General features: G+C 40.8%; 1 protein-coding gene across 3 annotated transcripts in view; it reads left to right on the forward strand.

The window, feature by feature from the left end:
- The window catches only part of LOC113077981 (serine/threonine-protein kinase PAK 5-like), a 57,173-nt gene that overhangs the window by 6,710 nt on the left and 26,844 nt on the right, over nucleotides 1-23,619 (forward strand). For 2 of the 3 annotated variants that reach the window (XM_026250237.1, XM_026250238.1), the window contains exons 2-3: nucleotides 9,902-10,091; nucleotides 13,022-13,066. In XM_026250237.1, coding sequence (XP_026106022.1) covers nucleotides 9,903-10,091; nucleotides 13,022-13,066 — 234 coding nt within the window. In that variant the 5' untranslated portion in view covers nucleotide 9,902. The remainder of the gene's footprint in view (nucleotides 1-9,901; nucleotides 10,092-13,021; nucleotides 13,067-23,619) is intronic. The other variant, XM_026250239.1, reaches the window with a different exon arrangement.

Consider the following 23,619-nt stretch of genomic DNA (forward strand, 5'->3'; position numbering starts at 1 on the left):
GATGACGAGTGACGAGTGACGAGTGATGACGAGTGATGAGTGACGAGTGACGAGTGATGACGAGTGACGAGTGACGAGTGATGACGAGTGACGAGTGACGAGTGATGACGAGTGACGAGTGATGACGAGTGACGAGTGACGAGTGATGACGAGTGACGAGTGACGAGTGATGACGAGTGACGAGGGACGAGTGATGACGAGTGACGAGTGACGAGTGATGACGAGTGATGAGTGACGAGTGACGAGTGATGACGAGTGACGAGTGACGAGTGATGACGAGTGACGAGTGACGAGTGATGACGAGTGACGAGGGACGAGTGATGACGAGTGACGAGTGACGAGTGATGACGAGTGATGAGTGATGACGAGTGACGAGTGACGAGTGATGACGAGTGACGAGTGATGACGAGTGACGAGTGACGAGTGATGACGAGTGACGAGTGATGACGAGTGACGAGTGATGACGAGTGACGAGTGACGAGTGATGACGAGTGACGAGTGACGAGGGACGAGTGATGACGAGTGACGAGTGACGAGTGATGACGAGTGATGAGTGACGAGTGACGAGTGATGACGAGTGACGAGTGACGAGTGATGACGAGTGACGAGTGACGAGGGACGAGTGATGACGAGTGACGAGTGACGAGTGATGACGAGTGATGAGTGACGAGTGACGAGTGATGACGAGTGACGAGTGACGAGTGATGACGAGTGACGAGTGACGAGTGATGACGAGTGACGAGTGATGACGAGTGACGAGTGACGAGTGATGACGAGTGACGAGTGATGACGAGTGACGAGTGACGAGTGATGACGAGTGATGAGTGATGACGAGTGACGAGTGACGAGTGATGACGAGTGACGAGTGATGACGAGTGACGAGTGACGAGTGATGACGAGTGACGAGTGACGAGTGATGACGAGTGACGAGTGACGAGTGATGACGAGTGACGAGTGACGAGGGACGAGTGATGACGAGTGACGAGTGACGAGTGATGACGAGTGATGAAGTGACGAGTGACGAGTGATGACGAGTGACGAGTGACGAGTGATGACGAGTGACGAGTGACGAGGGACGAGTGATGACGAGTGACGAGTGACGAGTGATGACGAGTGATGAGTGACGAGTGACGAGTGATGACGAGTGACGAGTGACGAGTGATGACGAGTGACGAGTGACGAGTGATGACGAGTGACGAGTGACGAGTGATGACGAGTGACGAGTGATGACGAGTGACGAGTGACGAGTGATGACGAGTGACGAGTGATGACGAGTGACGAGTGACGAGTGATGACGAGTGACGAGTGATGACGAGTGACGAGTGACGAGTGATGACGAGTGACGAGTGATGACGAGTGACGAGTGACGAGTGATGACGAGTGACGAGTGACGAGTGATGACGAGTGACGAGTGACGAGTGACGAGTGATGACGAGTGACGAGTGACGAGTGATGACGAGTGACGAGTGACGAGTGATGACGAGTGACGAGTGATGACGAGTGCGAGTGATGAGTGAACGAGTGACGAGTGATGACGAGTGACGAGTGACGAGTGATGACGAGTGACGAGTGATGACGAGTGACGAGTGACGAGTGATGACGAGTGACGAGTGATGACGAGTGACGAGTGACGAGTGACGAGTGATGACGAGTGACGAGTGATGACGAGTGATGACGAGTGATGACGAGTGACGAGTGATGACGAGTGACGACGAGTGACGAGTGATGACGAGTGACGAGTGATGACGAGTGACGAGTGACGAGTGATGACGAGTGACGAGTGACGAGTGACGAGTGATGACGAGTGACGAGTGATGACGAGTGACGAGTGACGAGTGATGACGAGTGACGAGTGACGAGTGATGACGAGTGACGAGTGACGAGTGACGAGTGATGACGAGTGACGAGTGATGACGAGTGACGAGTGAACGAGTGACGAGTGATGACGAGTGACGAGTGAACGAGTGATGACGAGTGACGAGTGACGAGTGATGACGAGTGACGAGTGATGACGAGTTACGAGTGACGAGTGACGAGTGACGAGTGATGACGAGTGACGAGTGACGAGTGATGACGAGTGACGAGTGACGAGTGATGACGAGTGACGAGTGACGAGTGATGACGAGTGATGACGAGTGACGAGTGACGAGTGACGAGTGATGACGAGTGACGAGTGACGAGTGATGACGAGTGACGAGTGACGAGTGATGACGAGTGACGAGTGACGATTGACGAGTGATGACGAGTGACGAGTGACGAGTGATGACGAGTGATGAGTGACGAGTGACGAGTGATGACGAGTGACGAGTGACGAGTGATGAGTGATGACGAGTGAAGAGTGACGAGTGATGAGTGATGACGAGTGACGAGTGACGAGTGATGACGAGTGACGAGTGATGACGAGTGATGACGAGTGACGAGTGATGACGAGTGACGAGTGATGACGAGTGACGAGTGACGAGTGATGACGAGTGACGAGTGACGAGTGATGACGAGTGACGAGTGACGATTGACGAGTGATGACGAGTGACGAGTGACGAGTGATGACGAGTGATGAGTGACGAGTGACGAGTGATGACGAGTGACGAGTGATGACGAGTGACGAGTGACGAGTGATGAGTGATGACGAGTGAAGAGTGACGAGTGATGAGTGATGACGAGTGACGAGTGACGAGTGATGACGAGTGACGAGTGATGACGAGTGATGAGTGACGAGTGATGACGAGTGACGAGTGACGAGTGATGACGAGTGACGAGTGACGAGTGACGAGTGACGAGTGACGAGTGATGAGTGACGAGTGATGACGAGTGACGAGTGATGACGAGTGACGAGTGACGAGTGACGAGTGACGAGTGACGAGTGATGACGAGTGACGAGTGATGACGAGTGACGAGTGACGAGTGACGAGTGATGACGAGTGACGAGTGACGAGTGACGAGTGATGACGAGTGATGAGTGATGACGAGTGATGAGTGACGAGTGATGACGAGTGACGAGTGATGACGAGTGACGAGTGACGAGTGATGATGAGTGACGAGTGATGACGAGTGACGAGTGACGAGTGACGAGTGATGACGAGTGACGAGTGATGACGAGTGACGAGTGACGAGTGATGACGAGTGATGACGAGTGACGAGTGACGAGTGATGACGAGTGATGACGAGTGACGAGTGACGAGTGATGACGAGTGACGAGTGACGAGTGATGACGAGTGACGAGTGACGAGTGATGACGAGTGACGAGTGACGAGTGATGACGAGTGACGAGTGACGAGGGATGACGAGTGACGAGTGATGTGCAGTTAAACTGTGCTAGAAATAACTGACTGCTGTGAGAAGAGCAGAAGAGCAGTGATTACAGCACTGATGATGATGATGATGATGGTGATGATGATGGCGAAAGAGACAGGAAATGATCTTCAGTAAACCACACATGTCCTGATCATGTGATGTCACTGATAGGAGCTGCTGCAGGGGCTGATGGGATTATTTACCCATAAACCCCCACCACATGTTTAACTGAAGTCCTGATCTTCTGCTGTAACAGACTTCAGCTTGAGGTTCGTCAGCTCTTCTATCAAATATCATAAATTTTTATAGCATTTCCCCTTCAACTCTTTTAGTAATTTTCATCAGTTTAATGTGTTTTTTTTTTACCAACCTTTTTGTTTTTTACAGTTTTGGTCGGTAAGTCAAAAGTAAGTCTGTACAGTTAAATCCAAACATGATATGGACTAGTTTCTGTGAATATTAATCTGCAAAAATACAATTTAAATATGAATGAATGGCACAAACGTGAGGATTCGATGCACACCTGATGCTTTTCAGCGTCTGAGAACATGAACACATAAACATAATGCTCTGAGCGTCACTTCAGGAGCATTTTACCGTTTATTTACCGTACAACTATCATCATATCATATATCAGCAGAAACCTAAAGGTCTTCACAACAACCTGGGAATAACATTTGGTTTAACTTGAAGAAATTGTGACAGAAATATATTAGCTTATGTAATGATGGTATTACTACTAATGACACTTATTATTAAAACAGTATTCTATAAGGAAAATTGTCCAGAAAAATCTTTTGCAATGTAAATACACCAGTGTCACATGGATGTGTGTAAAGATTATTTCTGCTTCGTTCATCCAGAAATCATCAAATCTCTGTGAGTTTCTTTCTTCTCTGAACATTTCTCAAAACATCTTCTTTTGTGTTTCACTGAAGAAAGCCTTACAGGTCTGAACGACTTTATTCTATTGTATTTAATTGTTCTACTGGTTGTAATTGGTACAGTTTAATTGTTTCTAATTACTTGTCTTTAACAGTGTTTGGACTTTATATCACTGTTTGCTGCAGAATTGTGAAATCTGACCAGAATCTAAAATGTTGATGTCATAACTCTGTTTATCAGAATACAAGGTTACATGGGTCTAAACCCGAGACTAACAGACTAACTATTGATTTATTTTATGGGTGTAACACTGCATCTATCTGTATCTTAATCAGTGTTTCATCCGTTTCATCTTTAAAACCTGATTTCCCTCAGAAAGTCACCAGTCTAGAGAAGAGCAATCCTAAATTAGGAAATATAAGACTTTACTTCATATTTACTTTAACTGTTAGTGATGTCTTCATTATTTAAATATTTAATATTTATATTTTTATGGAGTTATAACTATACATTATTATATTTAAACAACAAATAGAAATATAATATATATATAATAGAAATTATTTTTAATTTGAGTGTAGATTATTATAGTTAAAAATAAATAGTAATCAGATTTAAGTGTGGGCTGTGTTTTTAATTGTAATCTTATAATAATGTTAAAGGGCACCCTAAAGTAAAGAGCAGAAGCTGAGGTACATTTTTATCTCTTAGAAAATTTAAATTATAATAGAATTTATGTAAAGAGCAATTTGTTCAGTAAACCTTTGTTAAAATCATTCTTAAATGAAGATGCATTTACAATGCATTTTTTTATTCCATTAAACTTTATCTTGACTCCTTTTTAATAGTAAAATTAAATTGTATAAATCAAAAAGCATGTATAATTCATTAAAATCATGAAACTTGTAGATTTTCACATCAATTTATTATTATTATTTTTTTAATTACATTTATGGCCCACCATATTATTTTAATGTTATTAAATTGTTTTAGCATATCTAATTATTTCTATGCATAAAACAACCTAATTTATCAAAATGTTTTCTTAAAATAGCTTTAATTCCCAACTTTACAGCAGAAAAACAACATGTTAACAGCCCGGTTCATGAAGTGACTTTGGTCTATAGAGCTAGTTTCACTCTTCAGGTTCAAGAACTTCAGCAACCAACTCCGGCCTCTTTGAGCTTTAAAAACTTTCTTCAGAAAACAGAAAAGCACACTTCGTCCATGTTGTTATACAGTCTGTGTGTGAGATGAACATCGCGGAGCGCTAAACTCTCCTGCAGTGTGTGTTTTATTCACACTCGAAGTCTCATCCAATCAGATGTCAGGCTCTGAGTGATCTGTTTAATATTAATGATGTTGCTCTCAGCTGATTGGAGGAGCAGTGATCATCAGATAATGATGGTGATTGTATCTCCAGTCCTGATGCTCTGTAGTTTGGATGTGAAGTTTAGGATCCTGTAAGCTTTCTCCAGTCTCTGTAATCCCATTTTGGGTCTGTCTGCCCTGATCTGGGTCACCCTCCACGAGCCGCCCCCCGGCCCATAATCCCTCAGTCCCCACAGACTCTGATCACGCCTCGATACGAGAGAGCTTCAGGACACTTCAGAGCTCAGACACACCTTTCTACTACAATAACAATAATAATACAATAGTTTAAAATACATTTGCCATAATATTAATTCCTGTTAGATGTGTGTTACACAAAGAATTGTGTGTTGTGTTTTGGAAACTGACTCAAAGGCTGAGTATTAGTGTATGTTTTGTAGATCTGGTGTGTGTTTCTGTGAGTGTCAGCTTTCACAAACTGTGATGAGGAAAGACTCTGTGTGTGAGCAGGTGAATAAAGGTGATTATTAACTGTTATAATTAAAGCATTAGAGTTAATACATTTGTAATAAATTGTAAAACACAAATTAACACAAAAATAAAATAATACAAATAAATAAAACTGAAACAGAATTTAGGGGGAGGATCCAAAAAGGAATTTGTGTGTGTGTGTGTGTGAGTGAGTGTGTGAGTGTGTGTGTGAGTGTGTGTGTGTGTGTGTGTGTGTGAGTGTGTGTGTGTGTGTGTGTGTGTGTGTGTGTGAGTGTGTGTGTGAGAGTGTGTGTGTGTGAGTGTCTGTGTGTGTGTGTGTGAGTGAGTGTGTGTTTGTGTGTGTGTGTGAGTGTGTGAATGTGTGTGAGTGTGTGAATGTGTGTGAGTGTGTGTGTGAGTGTGTGTTTTTAATTATTTTTAATTATTTTGATAATTGATTAGCTGGCTGAATATTCTTTGATTAATCAATTAATCTGATAAAAAGCCTTTCTTATTTAGAGACAGATGTGCCTGCTGAATGCTATAAACATACTGTATGGTGAATATTTCTATATCTGTGTATATTATGATGAAAAATTAATCTTGCTGCCGCGTTCTGAATTAATTGTAAAGGTTTGATAAAATTGGCTGGAAGACCTGACAAGAGAGCATTGCAATAGTCCAGCCACAGAACAAGAGCTTGAACAAGGAGTTGTGCAGCATGATCCCAAAGAAAGGGCTTGATCTTCTTGATGTTGAATAAAGCAGATCTGCAGGATCGGACAGTTTTAGCAATGTGGTCTGAGAAAGTCAGCTGATCATCAATCATAACTCCAAGACTTCTAGCTGTTTTTGAAGGAGTTATGGTTGATGTGCCTAACTTGATGGTGAAATTGTGATGGAACGATGGGTTTGCTGGAATCACAAGCAGTTCTGTCTTGGCAAGGTTGAGTTGAAGGTGATGGTCCATCATCCAGGAAGAAATGTCAGTTAGACAAGCTGAGATGTGAATAGCTACCGTCGGATCATCAGGATGGAATGAGAGGTAGAGTTGAGTGTCATCAGCATAGCAGTGGTATGAAAAGCTATGTTTCTGAATGACAGAACCTAATGATGCCATGCAGACAGAGAAGAGAAGTGGTCCAAGAACCGAGCCCTGAGGCACCCCAGTAGTTAGATGTTGAGACTTGGACACCTCACCTCTCCAAGATACTTTGAAGGACCTATCTGATAGGTAAGACTCAAACCACTGAAGTGTGGTTCCTGAGATGCCCTTTGTCAGTAGGGTTGATAGGAGGATCTGGTGGTTAACCGTGTCAAAAGCAGCGGACCGATCCAGCAGGATAAGTACTGAAGATCTGGATTCTGCTCTTGCCAGTCTTAGGGCTTCAACAACTGAGAGCAAGGCTGTTTCAGAGACTTGTTTGAACACAGCTCGTTCAAGTGTTTTTGCAATAAAAAGAAGAAGGGAAACTGGTCTGTAGTTCTCTAAAAGAGATGGGTTGAGGGTGGGTTTCTTAAGTAGTGGAGTTATACGTGCCTGTCTAAATGATGAGGGAAAAACACCAGTGTGGAGGGAAGTGTTGATGATGTGAGTGAGTGCAGGTACAACTGCAGGAGAAATGGCTTGAAGGAGATGAGATGGAATTGGATCAAGCGGGCAAGTTGTAGGGTGATTAGAAAGGATGAGTTTTGACACTTCAAGGGCCCTATCTTGCACCCAGCGCAATTGACTTTGTACACCGACGCATGTGTCATTCCTATTTTGCACCCGCGCAAAGCGCGCTTTTCCCTCCACAGAGGCACGTCGCTAAACTAGTGAATGAACTTGCGCTCCCTGGGCGGTTCAGCGCAAAAAAAGAGGCGTGTTCCTGCGCAAACAATCCCTGGTGCTATTTTGCTGTTCCATTAAGCAATTGCGCCACTGACCAGAAAAAACCTAGTCTAAAGTCAGTGGCGCGTTGCGCGCTGTCCATTATGCTATTTTAAGGGCGCATGCTTGACCATAATGTATATAGCGTGCACAACGCGCATACACTTTGCTCATATAATCTACACAGATTTTATTAAGATTCATAAATTGTTACACTAAAAAAATATTAACACATGAGATTACGGAAATCATTGTGGTGTGCCACGAAGATGTGAAAAAATAGGCATAAATCTAGCTTACAAATTATTCAGGCTAATTGTAGTAATTAAGGATCAGACCCGTTTGCCCAATAGTGGCAAGACATATATGTATATAAGGACATCTGACAAATTGGTTTGTCCGTCAAGAACCAGGAAAAAAAATCGATGAAACAGTTGTGGCTATTTCCTCCCACGCCTGTTTAACCGACGCTATTTTGGGTGGGTTTCTCCCATCCCCATACAACACAACTTCTCTGTCTTTCACTGCTTTTACAAGAACATCAGTCTCCTGGCTGTGAACCGCTCCTGGCGTGCGCCTGGTAAATACGCCATAATAATAGCAATCCATAATGGAAATAGCGCACCTGCTTTTAAAGGGAATGTTGGATGACGCTCTGATTGGTTTATTTCACGTTACGCCCAAACCACACCTATGAATAATGAAGCTACTTCAGACCCACCCATTTTATATTTGCGCCGGGCGCAAGAGCCACTTATCCCGCCGGGAAAATAGCAACAGCGCCGAGACCCGCCCACAAAGTTACTTGCGCTTCGCGCTTTGACACTTGCGTTTCAGATCGTTAAAATAGGACCCCAAATGTTGTTGTATGTTGTTCCTGTTATGACATTGCAGAAAATAGAAAACATTTCTAAAATAGAATTCCATGTCGCTAACTTTCACATGTTGCTGTCGCGGGTGGTCAGGACAAAAACTACACGAAAAAGATACTTTTTATCGCATCTCGTAACATCTGGTTGAGACACGGTGTTACAGTTTGACACCCCCAAAAATCGAAATATAAAAATATTAATTCTGACAGATCTAATAATTGAATCTGCAATTAGGTAAAGTGGAGAGAAGAGATCCAGTCTGGAGATGAGCAGGAACAGTTTTTTTGTTTGTTTATGTTTTTAATATTCAACAGGCAAAAACTATGATGACACGTTTCGTCGTTACCAACATAGTTCAACGATTCAGTGTTTCCCGAAACCATAGTTTAAACGAACATTCACAAACAATGTCGCGAACTTACGTGGTAGGAACTACAGCTCTTGAGCTGTGGTTAGAAGCATAGTTTCTTGTTAGCAAGGGATATAGGCTTAAATAAATATACTCTTGGGCACAATAAGCAAGCTAACATGTAGTGCAATCTATTACATTTATTACATTATGTCTTAATAAAAAAAAAACTTAATTTTAATCAATGTATGTTTGAGCTTCAACTAAAACGCAGTTTTTGAAGTGTGCATGTGCACAAATACCTAAGGAAACCCTGGATGACAAAAAATGACAGGGAACAAAAGTAAATTAGTCATCAGGTGTCATGTTCAATACAGCAACATCTTATGAGATGTCTAATCAGTTCAATAGCAGCAGTTATTCCTCCACCGCGTGTGACATCATTAAAAGTATGCCCTATGTTGTTGAACTAAAGTGGTTCAAACGACGGAGATGCGACCGTGTTCAGGAAGCAGTCGTAACTAGCTAGATCGTTTCAACAACAATGCATCGTACTCTGTGTGGTTAATCAGTGTGTTACGTCGTTGTACGGGAAATGCACCCCTGGATGATGACATCACTGAATTCAATGATGAACTGCCTTTTTGCATTATTGACACACTATTCTCCTATTTAATGTTGTTCAGTTGCTTTGTCACAATCCGTATTGTTAAAAGCGCTATATAAATAAAAGTCACCTGACTTGATTATATTGATGTAACTATGGTATGTTTTCTGGAATCGGTGAGGTGATTGTTTGATGGTGGTCGTGTCTCTGTGATTTTTCAGGATGTTTGGGAAGAAGAAGAAGCGTCTGGAGATCTCGGCTCCGTCTAACTTCGAGCACCGCGTCCACACCGGCTTCGACCCGCAGCAGCAGAAGTTCACCGGTCTGCCGCAGCAATGGCACAGTCTCCTGGCCGACACGGCCAACCGGCCCAAGCCCATGGTGGACCCCTCCTACATCACCCCCATGAAGGTACTTCCTGTTCCTGCGGCTCACTTCCTGTGCCGACAGCTCTCGTCCTCTCACACTGGTTCATTTCTTTAGTTTAATCACTGACGATTATCAGAGAACATGGGCCCTGCTCCAAAACCCCAAATATAAATCATAAAGCAGCGCACATGTTTTCATGGAGGAGAATCAAATCTTGTGTAGAGTTGCTGTTTATGTTGAATTCAAACTGGGGCTGTAAGGGAAACATTTAGAGGAAAACTGTAAAAAACACAAAATTCGTAAATATGTATAAATGTTAGTAAACTAAATAAATTAATGTATTAATCAAAGGCAGATTTTAAATAAATAAAATGTGATTCAAATAAATAGCTAAATAAAATAGCATTTAAAATAAATACAAATTTGATTAAATGAATGAGATGATAAAATGAAAATAATAATACAATGAAAATAAAAAATGAATAAAAATTATATTTTAAACAAACAAAATATAAATAAACATTAATTTATTAAATAAAAATGTAATTAAAATAAATAATGATTTTTAGAACAAAAAAGTGCTAAAAATAAATAAATAAACAGATTTAAATAAGTAAATCATTAGATTTAAATAAACAAAATTAATTAATTAAAAGTTTAATATAAAGTTAACAAATAAAATGTGATTATGATAAATAAATGGAAATATCTAAAGAAATAATACTTAATATTTTTTTCATAGAAATATAATAATATTAACTAAATAATATTTTGACGTATATCAGTTTTTCACAATATGAAAGCTGTAAATTGTAGGATGTTTGGGGTTCTGTGGAGTGTAAATGATTGAATCAGCCGGAGACCAGAGCTGCTGAACTGACACAATGAACAGAGCTGTGTTACTGCTGCTTAACCAGCACTAACCAGCATTAACCAACCTAACCAGCACTAACCAACCTAACGAGCACTAACCAGCCTAACCAGCACTAACCAGCCTAACCAGCACTAATCAGCACTAACCAGCGCTAACCAGCACTTACCAGCACTAACCAGTGCTAACCAGCACTAACCAGCCTAACCAGCACTAACCAGCCTAACCAGCTCTAACCAGCACTAACCAGCTTAATTAGCTCTAACCAGCACTAACCAGCTTAATTAGCACTAACCAGCCTAATCAGCACTAACCAGCCTAACCAGCACTAACCAGCACTAACCAACCTAACCAGCACTAACCAGCCTAACCAGCACTAACCAGCACTAATCAGCACTAACCAGCCTAAACAGCACTAATCAGCACTAACCAGCGCTAACCAGCACTTACCAGCACTAACCAGTGCTAACCAGCACTAACCAGCCTAACCAGCACTAACCAGCCTTACCAGCTCTAACCAGCACTAACCAGCTTAATTAGCTCTAACCAGCACTAACCAGCTTAATTAGCTCTAACCAGCACTAACCAGCTTAATTAGCACTAACCAGCCTAATCAGCACTAACCAGCCTAACCAGCACTAACCAGCACTAATCAGCACTAACCAGCCTAACCAGCACTAATCAGCACTAACCAGCGCTAACCAGCACTTACCAGCACTAACCAGTGCTAACCAGCACTAACCAGTGCTAACCAGCACTAACCAGCCTAACCAGCACTAACCAGCCTTACCAGCTCTAACCAGCACTAACCAGCTTAATTAGCTCTAACCAGCACTAACCAGCTTAATTAGCACTAACCAGCCTAATCAGTACTAACCAGCCTAACCAGCACTAGCCAGCCCTTACCAGCCTAACCAGCACTGATCAGCACTAACCAGGGCTCTGGTCAGCAGGATCTTCTGTGATGTGTTGATGTGTGTGTTTGGTCTCCTCTCTGCTGTCCTGTCCTCGTCTCCTGTCTGCGTCCAGTGTCTCTGCAGACCATCATCAGTAGTCATCAGAGTCAGAGACAATAACGCATCTGTTCTGGAGCTAGTCTAATGGGAGTCACGGGTTTGAGTCCCAGAACATGTGTGTCAATATTACACTGCTCTTAGCTTTATGGTTCTAATTCAGACAAAATTCACCCAGAAATCAAGCATCTGTCATCATTCGCTCACCTTCATGTCTTTGTGTGCTGAACTGAAGGAGAATCTAAAGGTCACAATGAGTGTCAAACTCTGAAAAGAACAAAGGTGAAGGTATCGTGGAGGTCGTTTAGAAGGAGCTCTGCAGTGGTGATCTCAGTTCAGATTCAGTTCAGCATGTGACTCTGGAGCAACACAAAGAGAAAATAATGAAGCTGAACATACCTTTTATTTTTTCCAAAATTCCATTTCATTTTTAACCAAGTTATGCTTTTTATTTTATTTTATATTTTAAACCTAATACCATTTTATCTTTCTTTTCATTTTTTTTTTACCATATTCTATTTTAGTTTTTACCTAATTATTTTCCCCTCCAAATTGTATTTTATTTTTGAACCAAGTTCTGTTTTATTTGTTCCCAAATTGTTTTATTTTTAACCTAATACCATTTTACTTGATTTTTTTTTACAAAATTCTATTCTATTTTATTTTTACCCAAATTACATTTTATTTTAGTTCAATTAAATTGTATTTCCTCCAAATTTCATTTTATTTTTTAACTAAATTCTGTTTTATTGTTTCTGCAAATACCATCCATCCATCAATTTATTCATGAATTTATTCATTAAAATTATTATCATGATTAGTTTAAATTTTTTATACCAAAATCATTTTTTGTCTAATTCAGAATTTTTATAATGAAAAAGCATGTTTAATTCATTGAAATATTGAACATATACAATTTAACAACAGTTTAACATAGTTTAATATAGATATATAAAATAAAAATAAACAATTTGAGTGTAATTCCATTTGAGTTGTGATTAGTGTGGTGAAGGTGAAGGCACTGGACGCAGAAGGAGATATCTCTGAAGAGGGATACACAGATATTAATTCTCTTGCTCTCTTCACAGATATCTCCCAAGAAAGTCCGGTTGGCAGAATCGCCGTTGCGAAAAGTATGCCCTCTATCTTTGCTTCTCTCTCTCTCTGTCATCTCGTTTCTTTTCTCCTTCCCTCTTTTGGTCTTTATTTCCGCTCTTCATCGGCCACATGCACTTCTGCTCATGAGTGTATGACACACTACCTGTCAAAGGTAGAACAGTAAGATCTTTAATGTTTAAGTCTCTTCTGCTCACCAAGGCTTCATTTATTTGATCCAAAGCACAGCCAAAGCAGTAAAATTGGGAAATCTCATTACTGTTTAAAACAGCTGACTTCTGTTTGAATATATTTTCAAATTGAATATATTCCTGTGATTTCAAAGCTGAATTTTCCGCATCATTACTCCAGTCACATGATCCTCAGAAAACATTCTGATATTCTGTGGTGTTTGGGGCCGAATGCATGAGAGATGCTGTAGATGCAGAAGTGCATGATCACAGGACGGACAGACGAGTGTGGAGCCCATCCGATCCGATCCGATCCGATCCATAAACCCTTTATGAATGCTGCGTGACATCATAAGGCTCGATCGGAGGCATGAATCATAACATCTGTGCTGAAGTGTTTATGCTGCATGTGTTAGTATAACATACATGTGACACCAGACTGATGAAGATCTGGGAAGATATCTTCTAATACTCCTCAAATAAGCTTCTTTAATGTCATTTCTTATTTTGATCAAATATGAGCAGAATGTGTCCCTGTCATTAGATTCAGATCCAATACTTGATTTTTTATTTTTTAAGATGATCTCAGTGCATTGAAAACAGTTCATTTAAAGTTAAACTCCACCAGAAGTCCAGACACTAAAGTTTTTCATGGTCAGTCTAGTGGAAACTAAACATCCCAAATCTACACTGAAGTGTTTATTTTATTGCTCTTTATCTATTTGTGTCAGTAGACTTCAATTAAACACCTAACTTTACCATTTTACTCCTCTCTCTATTCTAAAGTTTTGTTCATATTTCATTCACACTGATTTAAACAACATTTACTCTTTAAAACAGTTCTGGAGATGTGTGTAACTGAGCTAGAGTAGTTCTGGCCTGATCTCTCTCGTGTGATGCCGGTGTCATGCAGCAGGGGGCAGTAACTGCTCACACACTAAACCTTTCCTTCTCTCACAGTTTCATGCTTCATGCATTCTATCAATATCTCCACTTTAAGATGCAATTATTCAGCTTATTGTACATAGAAAATACAATGAGATTATATCAGTTGACACGCATTCATAATTGTGACCACAAAGTCTGCTTACAATGTCTACCACTGAAACACAAAGTGTGTGCACATTATATATATATATATATATATATATATATACATAAAGACAGTGTATCTTGCACACGTAAACATACATCATACATATGTTTCTGTTGCTCTCTGCACAACTCTGTACACATTGGATTGATTTGAATAACTTCAACCTACATGTACAAAAATATCACATTCTTAATATTTGACAATCTGGAGCACTAAACCAGTCTTAAGGGTCAATTTTGTGAAACCAACCATTATAAATCATCTGAAGCTGAATACATGATCTCTCAGTGATGTGTGGTGTGTGAGGAGGACAATATTTGTCTGAGATACAACTATTAGAAAATCTGGAATCTGAGGAAGCAAAAAAATCTAAATATTGAGAAAATCATCTTTAAAGTTGTTCAGATGAAGTTCTTAGCAATGTATATTACTAATCAAACATTTAGATTTTATATATTTACAGTAGAAAATGTACTAAATATCTTCATGAACATGATCTTTACTTAATATCCTCATGATTTTTGGCAGAAAAGAGAAATAATATATAATTATTGTCTATTTCTACAGATACGTCTGTGTTACTGATGACTCTCTGTGCTGCAGGACACTGATAATCAATCAGCTGGAGGAGTTTTATGATATTTATTCCATTTTTAACTCTGTATGTCTTGGCAAATTAAATCACTTTTATGTCTATAGCGCTTTCTACAATATAGTTCAGCAGTGTTAAGCAGGAGAATAAGACAGTCAGTGAAACTCAGCTGTCTTTAAGTTATTCAGATCAGATTATATGATAAATCCTATCAGTAGTTCTGCCTCTATCAGTTTATTCAGTATAATTGTCCATGATATTCCCTCTGGATGTTTATACTGAATACACTTCATTTTAATTTGGTGTTTGCGTTTTTAACAAGTCTAACCCAGCTCATGGTTAAGATTTCAGTTCTAACCCCGATCAGAGTGTTCTTCTGTGATTTCCCAGTCTCAGGTTCAGACTCTGCTTGTGTTGGTTGACTCTCTCTGGTGATCAGGGTCACCCGGCGGGTCACTGCATGGGTCACTGGGGTTTAGTCGGGTCTATCTTTAGAAACGCTTGCATTGCCTTATTGGCAGCGGTGTGTGTGAGTAACCATCAGCCCGTGCTTCACAGGACTTCACGGGTGTAATCAGGCTCTTCTGTCGCTGATGGAGCGTCCATGTGCTGTGTGCCGCTGTCAGACCGGGTGTGTTGAAGAGGATGGGGTTGTTAATGCAGAAGTCATGTCTCAGAACTGTGACTGGAGTCGTGTGGACGGCTGCAGGTCCGTGGTGTATTGGTTCAGTTATTGAGCAGTGAGTGAGCTGGGAGAAATCTGGGATTGAAAGCAGACAGTAGCATCAAAAAGGTTGGCAATTCCTTGACTTTATGCAAATATAGAGAGAAAAACACTGGGCAAAAACCAATCGCTGGTAAAAGCAGGCAAGGCAAGATTTTGACATGTTTCCAAATGTGTTACGGAGCTGAAATCAAAAACTGTTGCTGAAAAAGCCATTTGTGACCCTGGAGCACAAAACCATTTAATTAAGATTTATAAGCTGAATAAATGATCTCTCAGTGATGTGTGGTGTGTGAGGAGGACAATATCTGTCTGAGATACAACTATTAGAAAATCTGGAATCTGAGGAAGCAGAAACAGCTAAATATTGAGAAAATCATCTTTAAAGTTGTTCAGATGAGGTTCTTAGCAATGCATATTACTAATCAAACATTTAGATTTACGGTAAGAAATGTACTTAATATATTCATGGAACACCATGTTATTATGCTAATAAAAGAATAATATGTCATTTTGACTCATCATTGTATTGTTGTCAATTGCTACAGATATACGTCTGACACTGATGTGTGATTTAGGGCTGTCTCTATTCGTAGATTTCAGTCACGTGACCGGAGTGGGAGAAACTTCCATAGAACAAACCGTTCAACTCTCCATCTGTTTCACAGCCATAAATATTTAGATCACCTCTTAAAATAATAAAACAAAGGTATGTGAACAGAATGCAAGTTTTTGGCCATTTCCAATCCATATTAAGCACCGCGCCAACATGTCAATCATTAAATAGCTCCACAAACCACTGTAAAAACACTTAAAGTGCCTTAATATATTTAAAACAGTAATATTCTCACATGAGGCTGGAATATGAACGCAGTCTGTTTAATGGTTCAGTGTTTTCCTTCTAATGGTTTTTTATGGGAAACCATTTAATGTGAAACTTAGCACATGTGTTTATATTCTGGCTCCATCTGCTTGCCTATACAAAACATACATAATCAATAATGTGTTTACTGAATTTCACCTTTTACTATCTGTGTTTTACTATATTACAGCTTAATACAAACTGTTTGAAAGTAACTGGCGGTCAGTGGAGCAAAGCTTTGTTTTCCCAGCCGTAAACACTCATCCATCACTGCTTTCAATCAGGTCCTTCCCTCAGATCCTCACACAGCTCGCTTGATAAAACAATCATCAAAACAAGCAAAAATATCTGCCAGTGGGTGAGATAAATAATCTTGTTTAACCTTTGAATTAAGATTATTTCTTATTTTTCTAACCCCACTGGTAGATATTTTTGTTTGTTTTAAGTAAAAACGTCTCAGGTTATGGACCACTGGGTCCCTGAGAATAGGGAATGAGATGCTGTGTCCTCTAGAGGGCGCTGGGGACCGCGGTCAGCGCGTCCAGGGTCTGAAACATGGATGAAAAAACAATAAACTTGACATTAACAGGATGAAGCCTATCTCGTAATCAAATGAGCGACTGCAGGTATGAAAGAGCAGCTGTGGAATACATCATCTTCTTTTCTGTCTTTTTTGAGCTCTGAAGAGCGGAGGCTTCAGCATGATGACTCTAGAACGAGAGGAGACCGGACTACACTCAGCGCTAGAGACTCTGAGTTAATGAGGATCACACTAGGAGCCTTCTTCACCAATAAAACTGTCTAAGCTGAGCTCTGGAGAGAGGAGACTTCAGCAGAGTTACTCTCTTAAACAAGAGGAAACTTGACAACACTCAATCCTAGTTTAGGAGCCCTGAATCTTCATCACTGGTCAGTCCTCAGGGTCCACTTCTGAGTGCACATGATGGGGGGGGGCATCATTAAGAGAGGGCTGACGTTCCAGATGTTTGTTCCTGACTTCGTCCGTGCTGGAACTCTCCCCTTAGTTCCTGTCTCCTGTTCCTGAACACACATCTCCTCTGAGACAAGTATCCACACTAGCTGACCCTGACCCTGACCCTGTCTCTGACCCCAGACCAGGACGGGCCAGGTTCACAGATATAGACCGGCACAGTATAAAGGACTTATACGCTGCTTCACCTCCCTGAATTTACCGACTACTGTCTCATTGGATGTGCCGAACAATTCAGAGGGTGAAAGTGGTGTATCTAGAAGAAAACGTTTCTCTTTCTCCCCGATGTCTCTCCGTGGCCTCCATTGACCCCCTTGACCTACCGATCACGGCAGCTGTCTGCTTCTTTAACTTTATCTGTAACGTCAGTGTCACTCCATCCGAGAGATAATAGATGATAGATGTGGGTATCGACGTCACGTATCCCTGCGACGTTAGCATAATTAGCATGCTGGTATTTATCCCATTATTTCTCTGCCTTCTCGATCTCACTATGAACAAAGCACTTCCTGCTGGATCAGAGGATGTGAGTGACAACACATCTTCTTCCAGTACTTCACCCTCGTGAACCCTGTGTGTGTGTGCATATATTTCTGTGTGTGTGTGTGTGTGTGTGTGTGTGTTCTTGTTTTTGTGTCATATCAGGACACAACTCTGTATAATGACATGGGTATGACACAGGTATTACAAGGAGAGAGTGACTTATGAGGACATAACCCATGTCCCCATTTTTCAAAACACTTATAAATCATACAGAATGAGTTTTTGTGAGAATGTAAAAATGCACAAAGTTTCCTGTGAGGGTTAGGGTTAGGTGTAGGGTTGGTGAAGGGCCATAGAATATACAGTTTCTACAGAATAAAAACCATTACACCTATGGGATGAACACACTTTACACAAAAACAAACGTGTGTGTGTGTGTGTGTGTGTGTGTGTGCAGTGTGTGAAGATGAGCAGAAGAGGGCAGCAGAGGAGCTCTAATCTTCTCACTCAATCCATCTGAACTGCGTGAGATTTTCCTCTCATTCTTAATTTGTGCAAACTTTTACAAAATCAGATCATGATCTTGTGCTCATTTTCATGACTGCTTTCAAACAAGAAAAATTCAATTTGGATTTGAAAACCTTTTGAAAAATGTCAATTTTACTGGCAGTTAGTTACAGTGAACGACATGTAGATATTTTTTGCATTGTAAATCATATGATAATGCCATCATTGTTCAGGGAAATTACATGCATTATCTTATTAAATCTTATTAGTCCTTATTTAACCTTATTGGCTCGATATATAAAGGTATGTCCAACTCTATATACATACACACATATTCAGTCACGCAGCGTGTGTGTGGATTCTGCTTTGGCAAACATTCACTCAGCTCATAATGATGGCTGTGTTTATGTGTGTGTGTTGCCAGCACCTGACCAATTAATAGCAGCACTTATCTATTCTATTCTATTCTGCTCTATTCTTCTCAGTTTGGTCTTTTTTTGTTTTTGTTTTTAAACCTTGCACTGTGCAGTCTAACCGAGATTTGTCAAAGCTCTTGTATACTGTTACTCTCTTGTTGCACTGATTGCTTCTACTGTTCTCCTCATTTGTAATGTCGCTTTGTATTAAAGCATCTGCTAAATGACTATATATAATGTAAATGTACATAAAGTAAACTAACGTAAAACAATATATACAATGGAGCAAATCTCAACAAAGGATATTATAGTTACCTAAAACTGAAACTGAAATTAAACCCATTAAAACATTTTTGTTACTTGAAATTAAATTAAACATATATATATATATATTTCATTTCAATTAGTTACCAGTGCAACATTTCTTATTTTAATTTAGTTTAACTCGGTGTACTACAAAACTAATTTGAAAAAAAAGGATAATATTAAATATGTATGTATTAAGAAAAACTACTAAAATTGAATTAATATACACAACCAAATTTGCTAAAACTATAGCTAAAATAAAAATGTAAAAGTAAAAATTAATTCAAAATATTAACAAAAATTCAATCGTACTAAAATAGTATCTGAACTTTTTACGTTTTTTTTTCTCACAAAATGTAAAATGTTGCCCAGCTATATTATAAACATTAACACCATGATTTTCAGTAAAGCTGCTTTGAAACGTGTATTATGAAAATCACTACTGACTTAAATATAAGAGTTTTCATCATATACGTGCTGAGGTAAACATGTTGCTACTGTAGTGTTTTTACAGTGTGCTTGTGAAATACTGGAACAGTATGTCCATGACATCAATGCAGATATAGCACACGCGTCAGAGGCGTCTGATTGGTGGTTGGAGATTCTGTTTGCACGGATCGGGCCGGAGGATGCTGCGTGGTCATTGGCCGGCTGCACTGTACGCAGGGAACACCGTCAGTATAGTCAGCAGCGTAGCAGCCGAGGGCAGAGTCATTAATTACATCACACCACCGCACACTTCATTACGCTCAAGGTTAATACTGGCTTATCTGCAGACGAGGCCATACCGTACTTTCCTCGAGATGCTGAACGCCACTGGATCTATAACTGCTTATCACCACACGACAGAGCGGAGACGCACCCGCTGAAATATAGCTGCTGTCATACAGAGCTAATGCTAACACCTCCAAACGGCCCAAACATGGCCAGCTCATTCACAGGAGTGATGCAGATGACAGATTCGACACATCATTAACCTCCGTCACCTCCAGCCGTCTCAGCAGCAGCACAATTACTAACATCACACTGCACTGCAGCACCATGCATTAAAACAGAGAGAGTTTCATACTTTTAAAGCATTTTTTACCGTTTCAGTAGTCCAACAAAACAGATCATTCGGTCATTATTTAACCTCATGTCTTTCTTTTGCTAAACACAAAATATATTTGTAAAAATGTCAAATCATAATTTTGATATAATGAAAGGAATCAGGGTCCGAGGTTGTTTTACTGAAGAAAGAGGTTTGAACAAATGATTAGGGGGATAAAGGATGACAGAATGATGATTTGTAACCTTAACTCATGTAAATTTGATTTATATAGCACTTTCAAACCCATAAATAACCATATCATGCAACTGCATAGCAACACACTAGCAACCCCCCAGTACAAGAGCACTTTATATGCATGAAGTGAGTGTGAGTGGGTATGTGTTAGTGCGAGTGAACGTGAGTGTGAATGAGCAGGTGTGAGTGAGTGTTAGTGTGAGTGTCAGTGGTTATGAGTGTGATTAGTGTGACTGCCGCGCACAAACAAAAACCGAACACAAAATAAAGCCCAGGTCTGGTCCTCTCTCGTCCTCTTTTGTATCCTTCTGATCTCCTCCGTGGGACTCGAGACCGGAGAGTGGAGCAGGTGTCGCTCTTCCCAATCGCTCCACGGCTCTCGGTCCCGCCCCACTCGTCAGTGTGTGTTAGTGTGTGTTCTCCATTCTGTCACCGATGGAGTTTTGGTTCCTCTGGCTTGCTTAGATGGTGACACCTCGTATCCAGTGATTTAAACTGAACTGAGCTGGACAATGACATCACTGAATTCAATGATGAACTACTTTAAACTGACAATTTAGTGTTTACTACTTTCATTTTGTATGATTGATACACTATGTTTCTATTTGAAACTGCTTTGACACACACACACTCTGTATTGATAAAAGTGCTAGATAAATAGATGTGACTTGACTTGTGTTAGCATGAGTAAGTGTGAGCGAGTGTGAGTATTAGCACGAGCGAGCGTGATTCTGATCGTCTGAGTGTGAGCGTGAACGAGTGTGAGCGAGTGTGAGTATTAGCATGAGCGAGTGTGATTCTGATCGTCTGAGTGTGAGCATGAACGAGTGTGAGCGAGTGTGAGTATTAGCATGAGCGAGCGTGATTCTGATCGTCTGAGTGTGAGCATGAACGAGTGTGAGCGAGTGTGAGTATTAGCATGAGCGAGTGTGATTCTGATCGTCTGAGTGTGAGCATGAACGAGTGTGAGTGACTGTGAGTATTAGCATGAACGAGTGTGAGCGAGTGTGAGTATTAGCATGAGCGAGCGTGATTCTGATCGTCTGAGTGTGAGCATGAACGAGTGTGAGCGAGTGTGAGTATTAGCATGAGCGAGTGTGATTCTGATCGTCTGAGTGTGAGCATGAACGAGTGTGAGTGACTGTGAGTATTAGCATGAACGAGTGTGATTCTGATCGTCTGAGTGTGAGCATGAACGAGTGTGAGTGACTGTGAGTATTAGCATGAACGAGTGTGAGTGACTGTGAGTATTAGCATGAACGAGTGTGATTCTGATCGTCTGAGTGTGAGCATGAACGAGTGTGAGCGAGTGTGAGTATTAGCATGAGCGAGCGTGATTCTGATCGTCTGAGTGTGAGCATGAACGAGTGTGAGCGAGTGTGAGTATTAGCATGAGCGAGCGTGATTCTGATCGTCTGAGTGTGAGCATGAACGAGTGTGAGCGAGTGTGAGTATTAGCATGAGCGAGTGTGATTCTGATCGTCTGAGTGTGAGCATGAACGAGTGTGAGTGACTGTGAGTATTAGCATGAACGAGTGTGAGTGACTGTGAGTATTAGCATGAACGAGTGTGAGCGAGTGTGAGTATTAGCATGAGCGAGCGTGATTCTGATCGTCTGAGTGTGAGCATGAACGAGTGTGAGCGAGTGTGAGTATTAGCATGAGCGAGTGTGATTCTGATCGTCTGAGTGTGAGCATGAACGAGTGTGAGCGAGTGTGAGTATTAGCATGAGAGAGCGTGATTCTGATCGTCTGAGTGTGAGCATGAACGAGTGTGAGCGAGTGTGAGTATTAGCATGAGCGAGTGTGATTCTGATCGTCTGAGTGTGAGCATGAACGAGTGTGAGTGACTGTGAGTATTAGCATGAACGAGTGTGAGTGACTGTGAGTATTAGCATGAACGAGTGTGAGCGAGTGTGAGTATTAGCATGAGCGAGCGTGATTCTGATCGTCTGAGTGTGAGCATGAACGAGTGTAAGCGAGTGTGAGTATTAGCATGAGCGAGCGTGATTCTGATCGTCTGAGTGTGAGCATGAACGAGTGTGAGCGAGTGTGAGTATTAGCATGAGCGAGTGTGATTCTGATCGTCTGAGTGTGAGCATGAACGAGTGTGAGTGACTGTGAGTATTAGCATGAACGAGTGTGAGCGAGTGTTAGTGGCAGTGTAGTGGATCAGAGGATCCTACTCTCCTCAGATAGGGACCGAGCTCAGAGAGCACTGGTGACACACACATTAAAGAGATGGATGTGAGGAGGACACTGGCCCATTCAGGAGATGTATTTCCTCTTCCTGTGCTGAAACTCCTACTGTGAAGTTTATGAGCTCCTCTCTTCACATTTGTGTTTGATGACATTCATCTGTCGAGCTTCAGAGTAAAAGTTTAATACGGACCTTCATCTGAAAATGATGTGCATCCAACTGCTTAGATCTCATCCTGCTCTCAACTGTGTCTCAGCTTTTCATGAGTTTATCTTCATATTAAAGAAATCAACCTGAAGATCAATCAGAACCAAAAGGCATTTCCAGCACAAAGCCCTAGAAGAAGTTTCTTAAGATCCTTTAGAGTTGTTTTCTGGTTGGTTAGAAAAACTTCTACAATATGTTTTCATCCTTCAAAGAACCATTGAACCAAAACATTAATCTGAAGAACCTACGATAATAATTTTCATTATAGATTCATGTAGCTTTGGCTGGATCTTTAATCTAGCTTTTGTTCTAGTTTTCGATCAGGTCGTCTGATGTCACCTGAATGAGGTCAGAGATGCAGGTCTAGATCCCACTCTTTACTGAAGCTGCATACGTCACATACTGTACAGTAATGGCTAGAAATAGAGTCTCTTCTTTTAAGATTTGATCATTTACATAGAAAATAATCACAATTTGTCTGCATACAGCAGCAGTTCCTTTAAAATAATGCGGATAAATAATGGATAAAAGCAAGGGATTTAAAAGCTCTTTTTTACAGCAATGTCATAAAACCATAGAACAATTTTTGGTTCCCCAAAGAACCTTTCAGTGATCAGTTCTTCAAATAATTGTGTGTGTGGGATTGGCTTTTACCTGGTTTAGGCCAATCTGTATGAAAATATGAAAAGACTTGTTTTGTGTTTCTGCACATGTAATTGTGGTGTAGTTTTG

Source organism: Carassius auratus, unplaced genomic scaffold (assembly GCF_003368295.1).
Source record: "Carassius auratus strain Wakin unplaced genomic scaffold, ASM336829v1 scaf_tig00023703, whole genome shotgun sequence".
In the NCBI taxonomy this organism is placed as follows: domain Eukaryota; kingdom Metazoa; phylum Chordata; class Actinopteri; order Cypriniformes; family Cyprinidae; genus Carassius; species Carassius auratus.